Raw genomic sequence first — 15,273 nt, forward strand, 5'->3', positions numbered from 1 at the left:
CACCTAACTCCAACCTCCTCCTTAAGGTCATGTACTGTATCTGAAATCACTGAAAGAGTCACCATAGTCAATTCTTCAATAATAAAGTATGATGAAGAATGATTGCAGGGGGATAGACAAACTAATGCAGCCTGACACTGAGTTCACACTGTACACGTCCGTCGATGGATCTCAATGACTTTGCATGGGGGCGCCCTCAAACTGTTGCCTCCGTTGCCTTCGTCCAATGTTGAGAAATGTTCAACTTTTCAGGCAGCGACGAATCCGTCGGCCAATCAAATAAATCGTGTTACCCATATGTCGGACATATCTCCGTCATCCGTCGACGGACAACATTTGATTTCATCCTTGTCTTATTTCCCCCCGGCCCACCCACCAAGACCCCCACGGCCCGTCCTTCACCATCGGGAAGGCGGTGTGGCTGCTGTGGGGTCTGGTGTTCAACAACTCCGTGCCGGTTCAGAACCCCAAGGGCACCACCAGTAAGTTCATCGTGTCGGTGTGGGCCTTCTTCGCCGTCATCTTCCTGGCCTCCTACACCGCCAACCTGGCCGCCTTCATGATCCAGGAGGAGTTTGTGGACCAGGTCACCGGACTGTCGGACAAAAAGGTAAGCGGTGTGTGTCGTGCAGTCAACCTGTTAGAGGCCCTGACCCCTACCCCTCTCTCAGACATGTCCGCTTGGATAAAAGAGTCTGCCTGCATTATTAAATAGACATAGACGGACAGAGAGCGAGGAGAAATAAATACATAAATAAATAAAAGGGTAACCTAAAATAAAATAAAATGAAACACCCAAAACTTTGGCTGAGACAGTGGAGTGGGTTCTGTATATACACACACATACACACAAATGCTTTGGTATGCGTGTGCGTGATCCCCTGCTTGAGCTGTCATCGTCTACGCCCTGGGACGAACCCTGGCCCCACCGGTGAAACATAATGTCCTTTGGGCACGTTGTTGGTTGTTTGCGTGTGCGTGCGTGTGTGGTTGCAGGTGTGTGCGTATTTGTGCATTAAAGTTTGTGAATTTATCTGTGTGGTGTTTTGTGCAGTCTCTCTGTCTGTGTGTGTGTGTGTGTGTGTGTGTGTGTGTGTGTGTCTGTGTGTGTGTGTGTGTGTGTGTGTGTGTGTGTGTGTGTGTGTGTGTGTGTGTGTGTGTGTGTGTGCGTGTGCATGTGCGCGTGCGCGTGTGCGTGTGTGTGTGTGTGTGTGCGTAGACAGACCGTGTCAGCAGAACCCAGGTCGGTCTGTATGCTTGACTGGACACACAATGATGATGACTGATGAGTCCCCTCCTCTGTCCCTCCCTTCTGTGCTCTCTCCATCACTCTCCCTCTCTCCGTCTCTCGTCATCTCTCCCATCTCTCCCTCTCTCCGTCTCTCGTCATCTCTCTCCATCTCTCCGTCTCTCGTCATCTCTCTCCCTCTCTCCGTCTCTCGTCATCTCTCTCCATCTCTCCATCTCTCCGTCTCTCGTCATCTCTCTCCATCTCCCCGTCTCTCGTCATCTCTCTCCATCTCTCCCTCTCTCTGTCTCTCTCCGTCTCTCTCCATCTCTCCATCTCTCCCTCTCTCTCCGTCTCTCTCCGTCTCTCTCCGTCTTTCTCCATCTCTCTCCGTCTCTTTCCATCTCTCTCCATCTCTTCCTCTCTCTCCGTCTCCCTCTCACTCCATCTCTTTCCATCACTCCCTCTCTCTCCTTCTCTCTCCCTCTCTCAATCTCCTTCCGTCTCTCTCTCGGTCAACTTTAACTTACTAACTAACCCTCCCCCTGTCCTCTACCACACCTCTCCTTTCTTCTCTTTACTCTTCTTCCTATTTATGCCCCCATTTCCTTCTCCTCTTGCCTCTCCCCCTCCTCCTCTCCGCCTCTGTCACAACTCATCTCTCGCCTTCCTTGGCTCTCTGTAATCATTGATATTCTGATCTTATCCTCATTTCACATTTCACCCCATTCAACATTTACTACCTCTCCCTCTCCCTGACTTCTGTGCTCTCTTGCTTCCTTCTACCCCTCTCTCCGTCTGTCTCCCTCTCGCTCTCTGTCCCTGTCTGTCTATATCCCTCTCTCCCTCTCCCTCTCCCTCTCCCTCTCCCTCTCCCTCTCCCACTCTCTCTTCCTCTCTGTCTTTCTCTCTCCCTCTCTATCCCTCTCTCTCTCTCTCTCTCTCTCTGTCTCTCTGTCTCTGTCTCTGTCTCTCTCTCTCTCTCTCTCTCTCTCTCTCTCTCTCTCTCTCTCTCTCTCTCTCTCTCTCTCTTTTTCTCTCTCGCTCTCTGGCCCTGTCTATCTGTCTCTCTCTCACCCCCCCCCACAGTTCCAGAGCCCCTACTCCTACTCTCCTCCCTTCCGCTTCGGGACGGTCCCCAACGGCAGCACGGAGCGCAACATCAGGAAGAACTACCCGGACATGCACCAGTACATGACCAAGTACCACCAGACGGGGGTGCAGGACGCCCTGGTCAGCCTGAAGACCGGGTACGTCACCCCGGCCTCCTGACCCTCGGCTCAACCCGTCCGAACCTCCTAGCGTCACGCTGAGCTACGTTAGCCCTGAGCCACTCAGGACTAACGTAGACACCGGGCAAAGAGCAGCGCTGTGTCACGAACACACCTCCGGCTGTGCCCTCTCTCTCTGTCTGTCTGGCTCTCTCTCTCTGTCTGGCTCTCTCTCTCTGTCTGTCTCTCTCTCTTTCTATCTCCTTACATATTCCTCTCTCTCTCACCCCTGGCTGTGCTCTCTCTCTCTCTCTGTCTGGCTCTCTCTCTCTCCTTCTTTATTTCTCTTTCTCTCCCACTCAATCTCTCTCTCTCTCTCTCTCTCTCTCTCTCTCTCTCTCTCTCTCTCTCTCTCTCTCTCTCTCTCTCTCTCTCTCTCTCTCTCTCTCTCTCTCTCTCTCTATCGCTCTCTCTCTTTCTGTTTTGCTCTCGCTCGCTCTCTCTCTCTCTCTCCTTCTTTATTTCTCTTACTCTCTCTCAATCTCTCTCTCTCTCTCTCTCTCTCTCTCTCTCTCTTTCTCTCTTTCTGTCTCTCTCAATCTCTTTCTCTCACTCTCTCTCTCTCTCTCTCTCTCTCTCTTTCAATCTCTCTCTCTCTCTCTCTCTCTCTCTCTCTCTCTCTCTCTCTCTCTCTCTCTCTCTCTCTCTCTCTCTCTCTCCCGTCTCTCGCTTCATCGTGGTTAAGTGGTTTAGGTTAAGAGACCCTGCTTGCACTCTGTTTTCACTGCCACTGCCGGCGTCACTCCACCAAGTCTCGGCCGTCGTTTGGTATTAACCGATGATGAGTTCAGTGGAGAATGTTTTCGTTTGGAAAACCTCCTCTGATGCACCGTAAAACAACGGAGGAAAGAAGCGCAGTGCCCCGGAATCAATTACATAAAGAGAATTAACTCCCCGCGTCAAAGGGTTCGATCCCCAATGTGCACAGCTTATCTGGTGAAATCCTTGAGCCACATCCCTCACCCCCTTTATGCTCCTTAATGACCTTTATCGGCATCAACGTAAGTCTCTCCCGATTAAACATGTCCCATAAATGACAGAATAGTCAACAGGATAACATTCAACCAATTGATTCTTTCTTAACAGGGGACGCTTAGTTTAACACTGTGGTAATCTGGATTAAGCCCCGGGGCTGTGGAAGGTCTTGTTTGTTTGTTTATGTTTATGTTTGTGTTTTGTGTTTGTGTGTGTGTGTGTGTTCGTGTGTCTTTGTGTGTGTGTCTGTATATGTATGCATGTCTGTATGTATGTGTACGTGTGTCTGTGTGTGTGTGCGTGTGTGTTTGTGTGTATGTGTGTCTGTCTGTATGTGTGTGTGTGTGTGTGTGTGTGTGTGTGTGTGTGTGTGTGTGTGTGTGTGTGTGTGTGTGTGTGTGTGTGTGTGTGTGTGTGTGTGTGGTTTGGCGCCGCAGGAAGCTGGATGCGTTCATCTACGATGCGGCGGTGCTGAACTACATGGCGGGCCGGGACGATGGCTGTAAGCTGGTGACCATCGGCAGCGGGTACATCTTCGCCACCACGGGCTACGGCATCGCGCTGCAGAAGGGCTCCTACTGGAAACGCCACGTGGACCTGGCCATTCTGGGCATCATAGGGGACGGTGAGACACGGACACACACAGATACACACACATGCACGCAAACAGATTCACAGACAGACAGACAGACAGACAGGCAGACAGACAGACCGACAGACCGACAGACAGACAGACAGACAGACAGACAGACAGACAGACAGACAGACAGACAGACAGACAGACAGACAGACAGACAGACAGACAGACACACAGACACACAGACACACAGACAGACAGACAGACACGCACAAACACACACACACTTTATTTACTTGATATGTATATCCTTGACACATATTATAATGGTCATACATAAGATTAGGAAATATCTTTAAATGTATGATATTCAATAAAATGATATCATAAATACACCACGTCTAACATCAATAAGGGAAATATGTAAATGGGATACAAGGTGTACAGAAGATATGCTTTAGAGAAGATATTCATTCATATGCTCACAGATGCATACACACACACACACACACACACACACACACACACACACACACACACACACACACACACACACACACACACACACACACACACACACACACACACACACACACACACACACACACACACACACACACACAAACACACACACACACACATTATTTACTTGACATGTATATACTTGACACACATACAATTAAGAAATATCATTCAATATATGATATTGAATAAACTGACATCATAAATACACCATGTTTAGACGGACGTGACCTGTATTACTAAGGGAAATACATACAATGGATACAAGGTGAAAAGAAGATATGGTTTAGAGAAGATATCATTCATGCTCACAGATACACATTCACACACACACAAACACACAAACACAGTTACGTTCTCTCACACACATACACACACACACACACACACACACGGGACATTGAATAAATAGCATGGCTGGTGGAGTTCTCTTGTGCTGTTGAATGGATTCATCACAGATAGTCCTTTAAAGCTATGGTTAAGCTCCGCAGCTCCCAACCTCCCCCGCCCTTCTGCCTACACACACACACCCCCACCCACCCCAGAACCCCTCACACACACACACACACACACACACACACACACACACACGTACACTCACACACGCATGCACGACACACTCCCATACACACATGTACACACACAAATGCGGCCAGCGAAAGCTATCAGACTCTGGTCTTAACACAGCATTTCATCATCATTACTCAATGTGGGTTTTGGTGGCATGTGTGTTTGCGTGTGTGTGGGTGTGTGGGGGGGGGGTGGTTGTGGGTGTGGGGGAATGTGTGTGGGTATGTATAGGTGGGTGGGTGTGAGTGTGTGTGTGTGTGTGTGTGTGTGTGTGTGTGTGTGTGTGTGTGTGTGTGTGTGTGTGTGTGTGTGTGTGTGTGTGTGTGTGTGTGTGTGTGTGTGTGTGTGTGTGTGTGCAAGCATGTTATGTTTACTCTTCAAGATTTAGCTGGTGGATTGTGGGAGAGAGAGAGAGAGAGAGAGAGAGAGAGAGAGAGAGAGAGAGAGAGAGAGAGAGGGAGAGGGAGAGAGAGAGAGAGAGAGAGAGAGAGAGAGAGAGAGAGCAAACATGAACGAAATCAAACCACTGAAACCACTATAGAGCTTTGGTTCACACTCGACCCTGTCACCCGCATATTTGTACATACAAATAAGCACTCACACACACACACAAACACACACACAAAACACCCTACACACTCGCGCACAGTTAATAATTTCCCCCATCCTCCTCCATCGCTCCGTAACTATCAATTCTTTTCCATCCCCCTCACTTCACCTCCTGTCTGCTTCCCATTACGGTCTATTTACCACTCCACCTCTCACCACTCCTTCCATCCCTTCTCCATCTTCCCTTGTAATGACATACCCTTATCTCCCCCCTCCCCCTCCCTTTGCCTCCCCACCTGACTCCTACTCCTCATCCCTCCCTAACGCTCTCGGTCCGCCCCTTATTCCCCTTACCCCCCCCCCCTCCCTCCCTCCCTCCCTCCCTCCCTCCCTCTCCTCCTTTATCCATTCATCACTGCCTCCCTTCTTTCTACCCCCCACCGCCTCCCTATCTCCCTCCACCCGACCATCCGTTCCCACACGTCGCCCCCCCCTTACGTCCCTTTCCCGTGTTTCCCCCCCCCCCCCCCCCCGTCCTCGTCCCTGTGCCGCCTTCTTCCCCTCCGCGATACTCTCTCAATGTCCCCTCTCCCCCCACCCACCCCCCCCCCCCCCCCCCCACCTCTCTCTCTCTCCCCCCCACCTCTCCCTCCCCCCAGGCGAGATGGAGGAGCTGGAGGCCCAGTGGCTGACGGGGATCTGCCACAGCGAGAAGAACGAGGTGATGAGCAGCCAGCTGGACGTGGACAACATGGCGGGCGTCTTCTACATGCTGGCCACCGCCATGGGCCTGTCCATCCTCACCTTCATCTCCGAGCACCTGTTCTACTGGAGGCTGCGCTACTGCTTCACCGGCTGCAACGGGCGGCCCGGCCTCCTCTTCACCCTCAGCAGGGTGAGACACAAAAGGAAAAATAGTTTCATAGAAACATTAAACGAACATCAACCTAAACCTGGCCCCCTTTTCACCCTTAGGGTTAGGGTTAGGTCAGGGTGAGATCTATTCGTTAATCTATATCATGTAATATAGATTCATAATATAATAAAAAAAAAAACAATCTAAACCAAGTCTCTGCTTCCCCTAAGCAGGGTGAGAGAGATCAGTAAATATATTATCCGATATATATATTCATATTATCATATAATGTTACATGATAAACTAATAACAATATTAACCAGGCTTCCTCCTCAGTCTCAGGAGCGTGAGAGAGATGATGAAATATATATTAATAATATGTTACAATATGCCGTGATATAATAACAATATAATGTAATTTAGTATATGCTACACGTGAACCTCCTAAGATGGCGCGATTTGATTTATTCGCTATCTCGGGATATAGGGCAATATCCAATGATTGAGATCTCAAACTCGGGTATTGTTTGGAGTGTGCACGACGGTCGTCTCGTCACGCTAATAAAAACAAATAATCCGCTAATAAAAACCAATAAATCCCGGCAAAAAGTGTTATCTTGTTTGTTTTTGGAGGTGAATAATTGTTAAATATATAATGTTAAACTGTACACCACCTCATTTTTCAATACTTGATCGTGATTGGTCAGTGACGTTCCACGAGTGTGCATTTTCGTCACTAGCGCCCTTACACCTCTGCCTTTCAGTTCAGAAACAGTTAAGAATCGATCGGCTACAAATCCGACATCATCTACAACGTTCAAACACAACTATCGACCAGACAACGCAAAACAATACGCTCAAAGCGCCGCCGGGGGAATATTAGAATTTCAGCTCATTAAGGTGATAAAAAAAACCAATTACATGATGGATGAGAGTATTTAAAGAGAACTAATCATCAGCGCTAACTGGATATTAGCGGGCTCGGGTGGTGGTGAGGGTCCAACATTACTGTCCAACACCGGGACACCCTGCCTGCCGTGGTTCGGTCCTTACATAATAACAACAACCTCCTCTGCACCATCAGCAGGCTAAGAGGACATGTATTATTAGACGATATATTCATAATATAATAATATCAGGTTACATAATTTAACAACAACAATGTGAGCCCAACATTCTATTCACAATTAGCATGGTATGATTGATTATGAGATCAAATACTGTATGATAACGATCATAATGACAATTAATATTTGTATGATAACACATTGACTATAATAAAATGTCATTATAATAACAATGATACAAGCAAACCTGATACTGGACTGATACTGGGACGAATTTCCCGCAAAACTTGTTTGGTATTTCCCACCAAAGAAAAAATACCAGAGCCGATATTCCGCCGAAGGAGAGATAATACAAATACATTGTTGATTTAAAACTAACTTCGGGATTGAACTTTTAAGGAACTGAAAGAAAAAGTTAGAAAATACATTGAAAACTATTCATGCTTTATTCATCCATTTATTCCTATTTTAAAGGTTAGGAAATGGGCTAGCCTAATATTCAGCTTTTGATAGAAAAGAAATACGAACAGATGTGTGTGTGATTGTGTGATTGTGTGTGTGTGTGTGTGTGTGTGTGTGTGTGTGTGTGTGTGTGTTTGTGTATGTGTGTGTGTGTGTGTGTGTGTGTGTGTGTGTGTGTGTGTGTGTGTGTGTGTGTGTGTGTGTGTGTGTGTGTGTGATTGTGTGTGTGTGTGTGTGTGTGTGTGTGTGTGTGTGTGTGTGTGTGTGTGTGTGTGTGTGTGTGTGTGTGTGTGTGTGTGTGTGTGTGTGTGCATGGCTTCATATTGAAAAGAGACAAAAGGGCGGTTTTGCTCAACTGGGATCAATGTGACTATTGAAAATATAACAATATAGCAAGGGAGAGTAATCAAACAGCTCCACACATAAACAACGTTCACCCACATCCACACAACACCTGAGTAAGAGAGAGCGAGGGATAGAGAGAATGAGCGAGAGATAGAGGGAATGAACGAGAGAGAGAGAGAGAGAGAGAGAGAGAGAGAGAGAGAGAGAGAGAGAGAGAGAGAGAGGGAGAGAGGGGGAGAGAGGGAGAGAGAGGGAGAAACACTTAGTATCTCAAACAAAGGCCTGCACAGAGAGAATCAGCACAAAACCAACCTTATATGCCAGTGCAATCTAGTCTAGTCATGCACACATACACACACACACACATGATGAATAAGTGAACCTTCTCACACTAAATGGTCATGACCATTCAGACCCCAATACATTATTGATGGCCTAGGTTTAGGTAAGGCTTCTATTCTGGACGAGTCTGTGTGTGGGTGTGTGTGTGGGTGCGTGTGTCGGTGCGTGGGTGTTCATGTGTGTATGTACGTGCGCGTGGCTGAAGGCATGGACCTTAGAGCCCCTTTGCTGTGATGACATCACCTCCATTTTAACCCTCTCTCTGGCGATGGGGCGAACACTGAATCTCCATGGGCTGATTACAGCTTCAGATCGCGCGAACTGAAGGGGACCAGACCCAGGCTTTCTATAATGGCATGCAGAGATGCAAGGGGAGCTGGTCCATGCCTCTACTAGCACTCGTTTCCCTGATCACAATGCTTGTTCAAACCCTTTCAAAAATTGTATTCCTCTGCTTTCTCCCCCTCCTTCCCCTCCTCCCCCTCCTCCCCCCCCCCCTCCTCCGGCTTCTATTTTCTCGCACCTGTTCCAACTCATCTGTTTTCCTGTCCTCTGCCCTGCCCTGCATCGCTCTCTCTCTCTCTCTCTCTCTCTCTCTCTCTCTCTCTCTCTCTCTCTCTCTCTCTCTCTCTCTCTCTCTCTCTCTCTCTCTCTCTCTCTCTCTCTCTCTCTCTCTCTCTCTCTCTCTCTCTCTCTCTCCCTCTCTCTCTCTCTCTCTCTCTCGCTCTCTCTCCCCCCTATCTTCTCCTCCTCCCTCTCTTCCCCTCTCTTTCTCACTCTCCATCTGCCTCTCTCTCTCCCACTCCGTTCCGCTCCGTCCCTCCCTCTCCCAGGGCATCTGGAGCTGTATCCACGGGGTCCACATTGAGATGAAGAAGAAGACCCCGGAGCTGGACTTCAGCCCCCAGGCGAACATGCTGCACCTGCTCAAATCGGCCAAGTCGCTGACCTTGACGTCCCCCAAGCAGAACACTGTTATGGTGCAGCCCAACATCATGGACATGATGTCTGGCAAAAGTACGCCTTTACCTCTGCAGCTCTGTTGGGGAGTTCGGCCAGTCCATGGTGTTGTGCTGTCGAGTCGGGTCTGGCAGACGCTTTAATCCAAAGCGATGGACAGTGAATTTGAAATGCATGCAACTAAGAAGCAGACCCTTATGGTTGCAGTTGGGCTTTTTTCATAGGTTTGTATCCAGAGGCTTGTATCCAGAGAGACCTGTAGTGCATTTTTAGAACCATGCCACATTGGGGTTTGAGCCCAGAGCTTTTCGGCTTGGGAGTCAAACACCCTGACCAATAGACTATCCTGCTGTGAAATTGTATGCTTATTTTATGGTAATTTGTGTTGGGCCTTGGCGTTTTACTGTACACCAGTTTTGCCTTTGCCTGCCCCGCCCACGCACCGAAAAGACATACGATTAGATATGGCGTGATTATGATGTACTGTATATGGGATCGAACAATCTTCCTTACACAATGGCCAATGGTCCATGATTGCACACCAATGAGGACTATATTTTTCTTTGTGTGTGACTCTCTCTGCACCACAACAAACATGAGAAATAGGATTCTTCTGCCCATGTCTGGCAATTGAGTTACTGGGAGAACTGCACACATACGCAATAACCCCAGTGCATTCTTTCCCAGAGTTTTTCGAGCTTGCGCATAGGAAGCAGCAGGAAATATCACATTACCGTCTTTGTTTCATAAATATTTGGGTGGAGAAAAAAAAGTTTAATTAGATTTTTGCAGTTATGAATTTCCAAGTTATGTTTAAAAAATATGTTACGATATAGTGAGACAAGTTGTAGCTTTTGTTAGTCGTAGTATGATGCCTGACATTGACTTTGGGATAGTCTTATTAACAAAAGAAGTGGACAGATTCCCGCGAATCAGACACAAGCAATCCTGATTGTATCCCACAACTGGCCACAATGCCAGGTCATTAGATGATGTATTAACTACATGGCTCAGCATCCATCAAGCCTTGTTAGCTATTGTATCCTCAATCGTCCTATTGTTCCTCTGTCTAAGATGCATCTCTCTTTGTCTTCAAGGCAACTCGCTCATGCCACCGAAGGGACCCGGTCTCTATGGCAACTCCGGGTTCATGTCATTGACCGGGCGACACAAAGACCTCCTTAACAATGTTGCGCCGTTCCCCGGGCAACCCAAAGGCCCCGGCCTCAAGACCAGCCCCAACAAACCCCAGCTCTCCGTCACCAACGACAACGGGAACAACCGTCTGGCCGCGCCCGCCGGCCCCGCCTCCAAGCCGCGGAACCTGTGGAAGAAAAGCGTGGAGACCCTGAAGACCCAGCCCGCCGCCACCTCCCCGGGGGCGGGGCCCGGGTCCGGGCCGGGGCCCAGGTCGTCCCCGGGCCCCGCCCCCGGACCCGGCCCGGCGGCGATGAAGAGCCAGCGCTACCTTCCGGAAGACGGCATCCACTCGGATATGTCGGAGTGCTCCAGCCGCCCGCCCTCTCACAAGGACTCGGACGGCATGGGGACGAGGGGCGGATTCAAACCGCCCAATCAGCTGAGGAAGAGGGGCGCCGGCGTCGGCGGGGGCGGAGTCGGCGGGGGCGGTCAACCCAAGATCTACTCCATCGACTCGGACCAGGCCAGCCTCCACTCGGCGCCCATGTACCAGCGGGACAGCCAGCAGGGGGGGTCCGACGACCACGGCTACCCCCCGGACCTCTTCTCCCCCGACAGCACCCACTCCCACCAGATGGAGGCCCCCATGCTGCAGCTGAACGCCGGCCTGCTGCACCACAGCCACAGCGCCGAGGCCGACCTGCACTCCCTGAAGGACAAGAAGTACAGCACCTACAAGCACATCAGGTAGCACGGCCGGACACGAGGAGCACGCCGACCTACCCGTCTGCCAATCTAGGCCCCCTCCATTATGGACAAAATCAGAATCAGGATTGTTTTGGTCAATATTTAAATTATTGTTATTATTATTCAAACGATTATTTTAGAGTTTGAAATCATGACGCATTGATTCAGCATTTCTCTCTAAAAAAACCACTTTGTTAATGAGAACTTTGAGATTTGCCCTTTGAAAACTACACGAAATGTGCATTCCGAAAATAATGTACAAATATGTAACTAGCTATTGTGCAATTTCTATAAAACGTTTAATGAATGAAATAGGTATACTAAAATACCAAAAGAATAAGAAAAAAATCGTTTAAACTTGATTATTTTACTTTGGAGATCGTTTCACCCAAAAATAGAAATCGCGATCAAAATTGGATCGATTGCACAGCCCTGTTCCAATGTCCCCCATGGTTAACGACGCCTCTTCCTGTACGCCCCTCCCTCTCCCATCCAGCGCCAAGGACAAAGTGGGAGGTTCCATGGAGTCCCCCGTGGGGGCGGGGCCGGGGGTCCCGGGCGGCCGGCCCACCCACTGCCGCTCCTGCCTGGCCAAGCTGGGGGGCTACTCGGGCCTGTACACGGTGCGCTCGCCCCAGGGCCGCTGCGACGCCTGCACCCACCTGGGCAACCTCTACGACATCCGCGAGGACCAGCTGCACGGCCACTACGCCCACGCCCACCAACCCCACAGCGGCGGCGGCGGCGGCGGCGGCGGCGGCGGCGGCGGCGACATGTTCACCCACTACCTGCCCCAGAGCGAGCTGGGGATGGTGGGCGAGGGGGACGGGCTGGTCAGCCACCTGGAGCCCCCCGCCTCCCCGGGCCCCCCGCTGCTCCTCAGCCACTCGGCCTCCGCCCAGCACCTCCAGCAGCTGAACCGCCAGCACTCCTACGAGAACCTGCTGCCCGACGGCCTGGCCGACAGGCACCTGCAGGCCCAGATGCGCAAGCTGAGCATGTCGGACCGGGACCGGGACGGGACGCTGGAGGAGGGCGCCTACGCCAACGTGCTGACCATGCGCTCCGACCGGCCGTACAGCAACCACAGCCCGCCCTCGCCCTCGCCGTCCCACCACCACAGCCTGGACGCCCCCATCCCCCTGCCCCGGCGCTCCAAGAGCCTCTTCCCCGACCGGCCCTCGCACAACCCCTTCCTGCAGTCGGCGCCCGGCACGGCCAAGCGAGACCCCGCCCCCCAGACCCTGGCGCACATGTCCCAGCGCAACTCGGCCCACGAGCTCTACAAGCAGCTCATGCCGCTGTCGCTGACCCTGGGGAACCCCGGCAACCACCACGGCAACCAGCACGCCGTGCACGTCAACCACGTCAGCCAGCAGGGCGGCCACGGGAACCAGTACGGCGGGGGCCACGGCGGCCAGCACGGCGGCGGGGGGCTCATGGAGCAGCAGCTGTTCTACGCCCAACAGGAACCCCCCATGGTGGCCTACATGGTGCCGCCCGCCGCCTCTCAGCCAATGAGCTACGTCACCGCGCCCCGAGCCTCCAGCGCCGGGAACAACCGGCCACGCCTTTACCGCCGAATGCCCAGCATCGAGTCCGACGTCTGAGTCTCTCTCTAACACACACACACACACACACACACACACACACACACACACACACACATGCACACATGCGCACGCACACGCACGCACGCGCTCGCTCGCGCGCACATGCACAGACACACACCCACACACGCGTGCACGCACAAGGCGGACACAAGAACACGATGCACGCACTCACTGTTCCTCCTCGCCTCATGTGTACAAAAGAACAACCCCCACACTGACGTGCCCGTTCACGTGCATGCAGAGGAGGCGTGTGTGTGTGGGAGTGTGTGTGTGTGTGTGTGTGTGTGTGTGTGTGTGTGTGTGTGTGTGTGTGTGTGTGTGTGTGTGTGTGTGTGTGTGTGTGTGTGTGTGTGTGTGCGTGTGTGTGTGTGTGTGTGTGTACGTGACTGGACAGGACCGGGGGATCTCTGATTCAGAGCGTACATTCGGCACACATTGGAAAACACACCAACACACAGAGAAAAACCACGCTTGCCAAAACAAACACATCAGTGAACCGACGGATGTGTAATCGATACAGGGTCAGAGCACCGGGCATCTTGTGTTACGGTGACCTCCATCGGGGGGGTGGATGAGGCACCAGGGTGCCCAGGGAAACACACTGCCGGGGGGGGGGGGGGGGGGGGGGGTGGCGTGTGTGAGCTTGGGCGCTGGAGACATGGGCGGCCGCTGGTGCCGGGCGGGGAGGTCGTACCTGGACGGCGGAGGAGTCCCCCCCCCTCCGTCAGAAGGAGCAGGAGGTCCTTGAGCACGGAGGACCAGTGTGTCCGTGTCTTTAACCTCCGCGGCCCGGAGTCAAAGGGTGGGGAAAGGAGCGCAGATGTTTCGGCGGCATCTGCAAGGAACGAAGATGAAACCCGATCTGAAGCTCCCGCGCCCACGCTCATTCTCGCCGCTCCTTCTCCACTTCTGCCTCCGCCTCCGCCTCTGAGTTCACACACCGCACCGCTGACTGATCCGCTCCCTTCTTCTCTGTGCGGCACCGTTCCGTTGCACAAAGATCACTACGGTTCGGCCATTTGTATGAGCCTTCAAACTGTGCTGCCAGCATGGCATGAGAACGTCTGAACCCCCCCCCCCCCCCCCCCCCGCAGAATGGATCCCGCTTCTTCACTGTCGGACAGCATTTGTACTTCTGACAACTTAAACGCCACCGTTCTTGAAATGGTGTTGCTGCCGGAAAAGGGGTCCAGTTCCTAACTAGGGATGTACAAACAATAGAAAACACACGAACAAATACACACACAAACACACACACACACACACACACACACATTCACACATACACACAAACACATACACACAAGGTGTCAGTCTGGGGATGTCTCGTAAAGAGAACAGCACTGTTGACGGGTTGTCGCTGATATGATGTCATTGAAATGGAACATTCCAAACCAGTGGAGCAAAATGGCCGCCTGCAGGTTGCACTCCCCCTCACCCCCCCCCCCCCCCCCCCCCCCCCCCCCCCTCTACCCCCATTCCCTCCCTCTTGTTCAGATCTTGTGGCGGGAATCTGTGTTCCAGTAAATACCGATCTGTTTAATGCAGATCTCGCTAGGTGTAGAGCTAGATGTCCAATCTAGAGCCCCCAGTTACTGCAGCTTCCTCTCTTAGCTAGCTAGCCTTCAGGTCATACTGCATGCTTCCTACTGCCCTGTGGTTCCCAGCTAACTCCTACAGGGTCACACAGGCACACTCGAGCAAAAAACACACCTACGTACGTATACCAATACATACAATAAATCCACTGTAGTCTAGAATGGTAGTTTAGGCTGGGTATGTGTTGAGGCTACGAGATGAGCTTCTATTTGTGCACTTTGTAGATTTTATACTCTGCCACTGAACACAGATGTTTGACCAAAAAAATAACTTTTATACTGAAAAATCTATGAGTTTACGAATATCCTTAACAGTTATTTTCAGTCTTATTTTGACATTTTGTTTGGGGTTCCAACAGTGTCAGGTTCAGTTGTACAGTTGAAATGATTCCAGTACTAGATATATAATATATATATATATATATTTACCCTCCCTGTGCTCTATTTCATA

The 15,273-nt window shown here is 51.1% G+C and overlaps 1 protein-coding gene across 1 annotated transcript in view; it reads left to right on the forward strand.

The window, feature by feature from the left end:
• Positions 1 to 13,539, forward strand: part of grin2ab (glutamate receptor, ionotropic, N-methyl D-aspartate 2A, b) — a 78,916-nt gene extending 65,377 nt beyond the window's left edge. Inside the window, 7 exon segments of the mRNA XM_030352494.1 lie at positions 381 to 610; positions 2,318 to 2,478; positions 3,912 to 4,099; positions 6,352 to 6,587; positions 9,598 to 9,781; positions 10,822 to 11,611; positions 12,108 to 13,539. Of these exon segments, the coding sequence (XP_030208354.1) occupies positions 381 to 610; positions 2,318 to 2,478; positions 3,912 to 4,099; positions 6,352 to 6,587; positions 9,598 to 9,781; positions 10,822 to 11,611; positions 12,108 to 13,221 (2,903 nt within the window). The 3' untranslated portion in view covers positions 13,222 to 13,539.
• The last annotated feature ends 1,734 nt before the right edge of the window (positions 13,540 to 15,273 follow it).

The sequence above is a fragment of the Gadus morhua genome, chromosome 3 (assembly GCF_902167405.1).
Source record: "Gadus morhua chromosome 3, gadMor3.0, whole genome shotgun sequence".
Lineage (NCBI taxonomy): Eukaryota > Metazoa > Chordata > Actinopteri > Gadiformes > Gadidae > Gadus > Gadus morhua.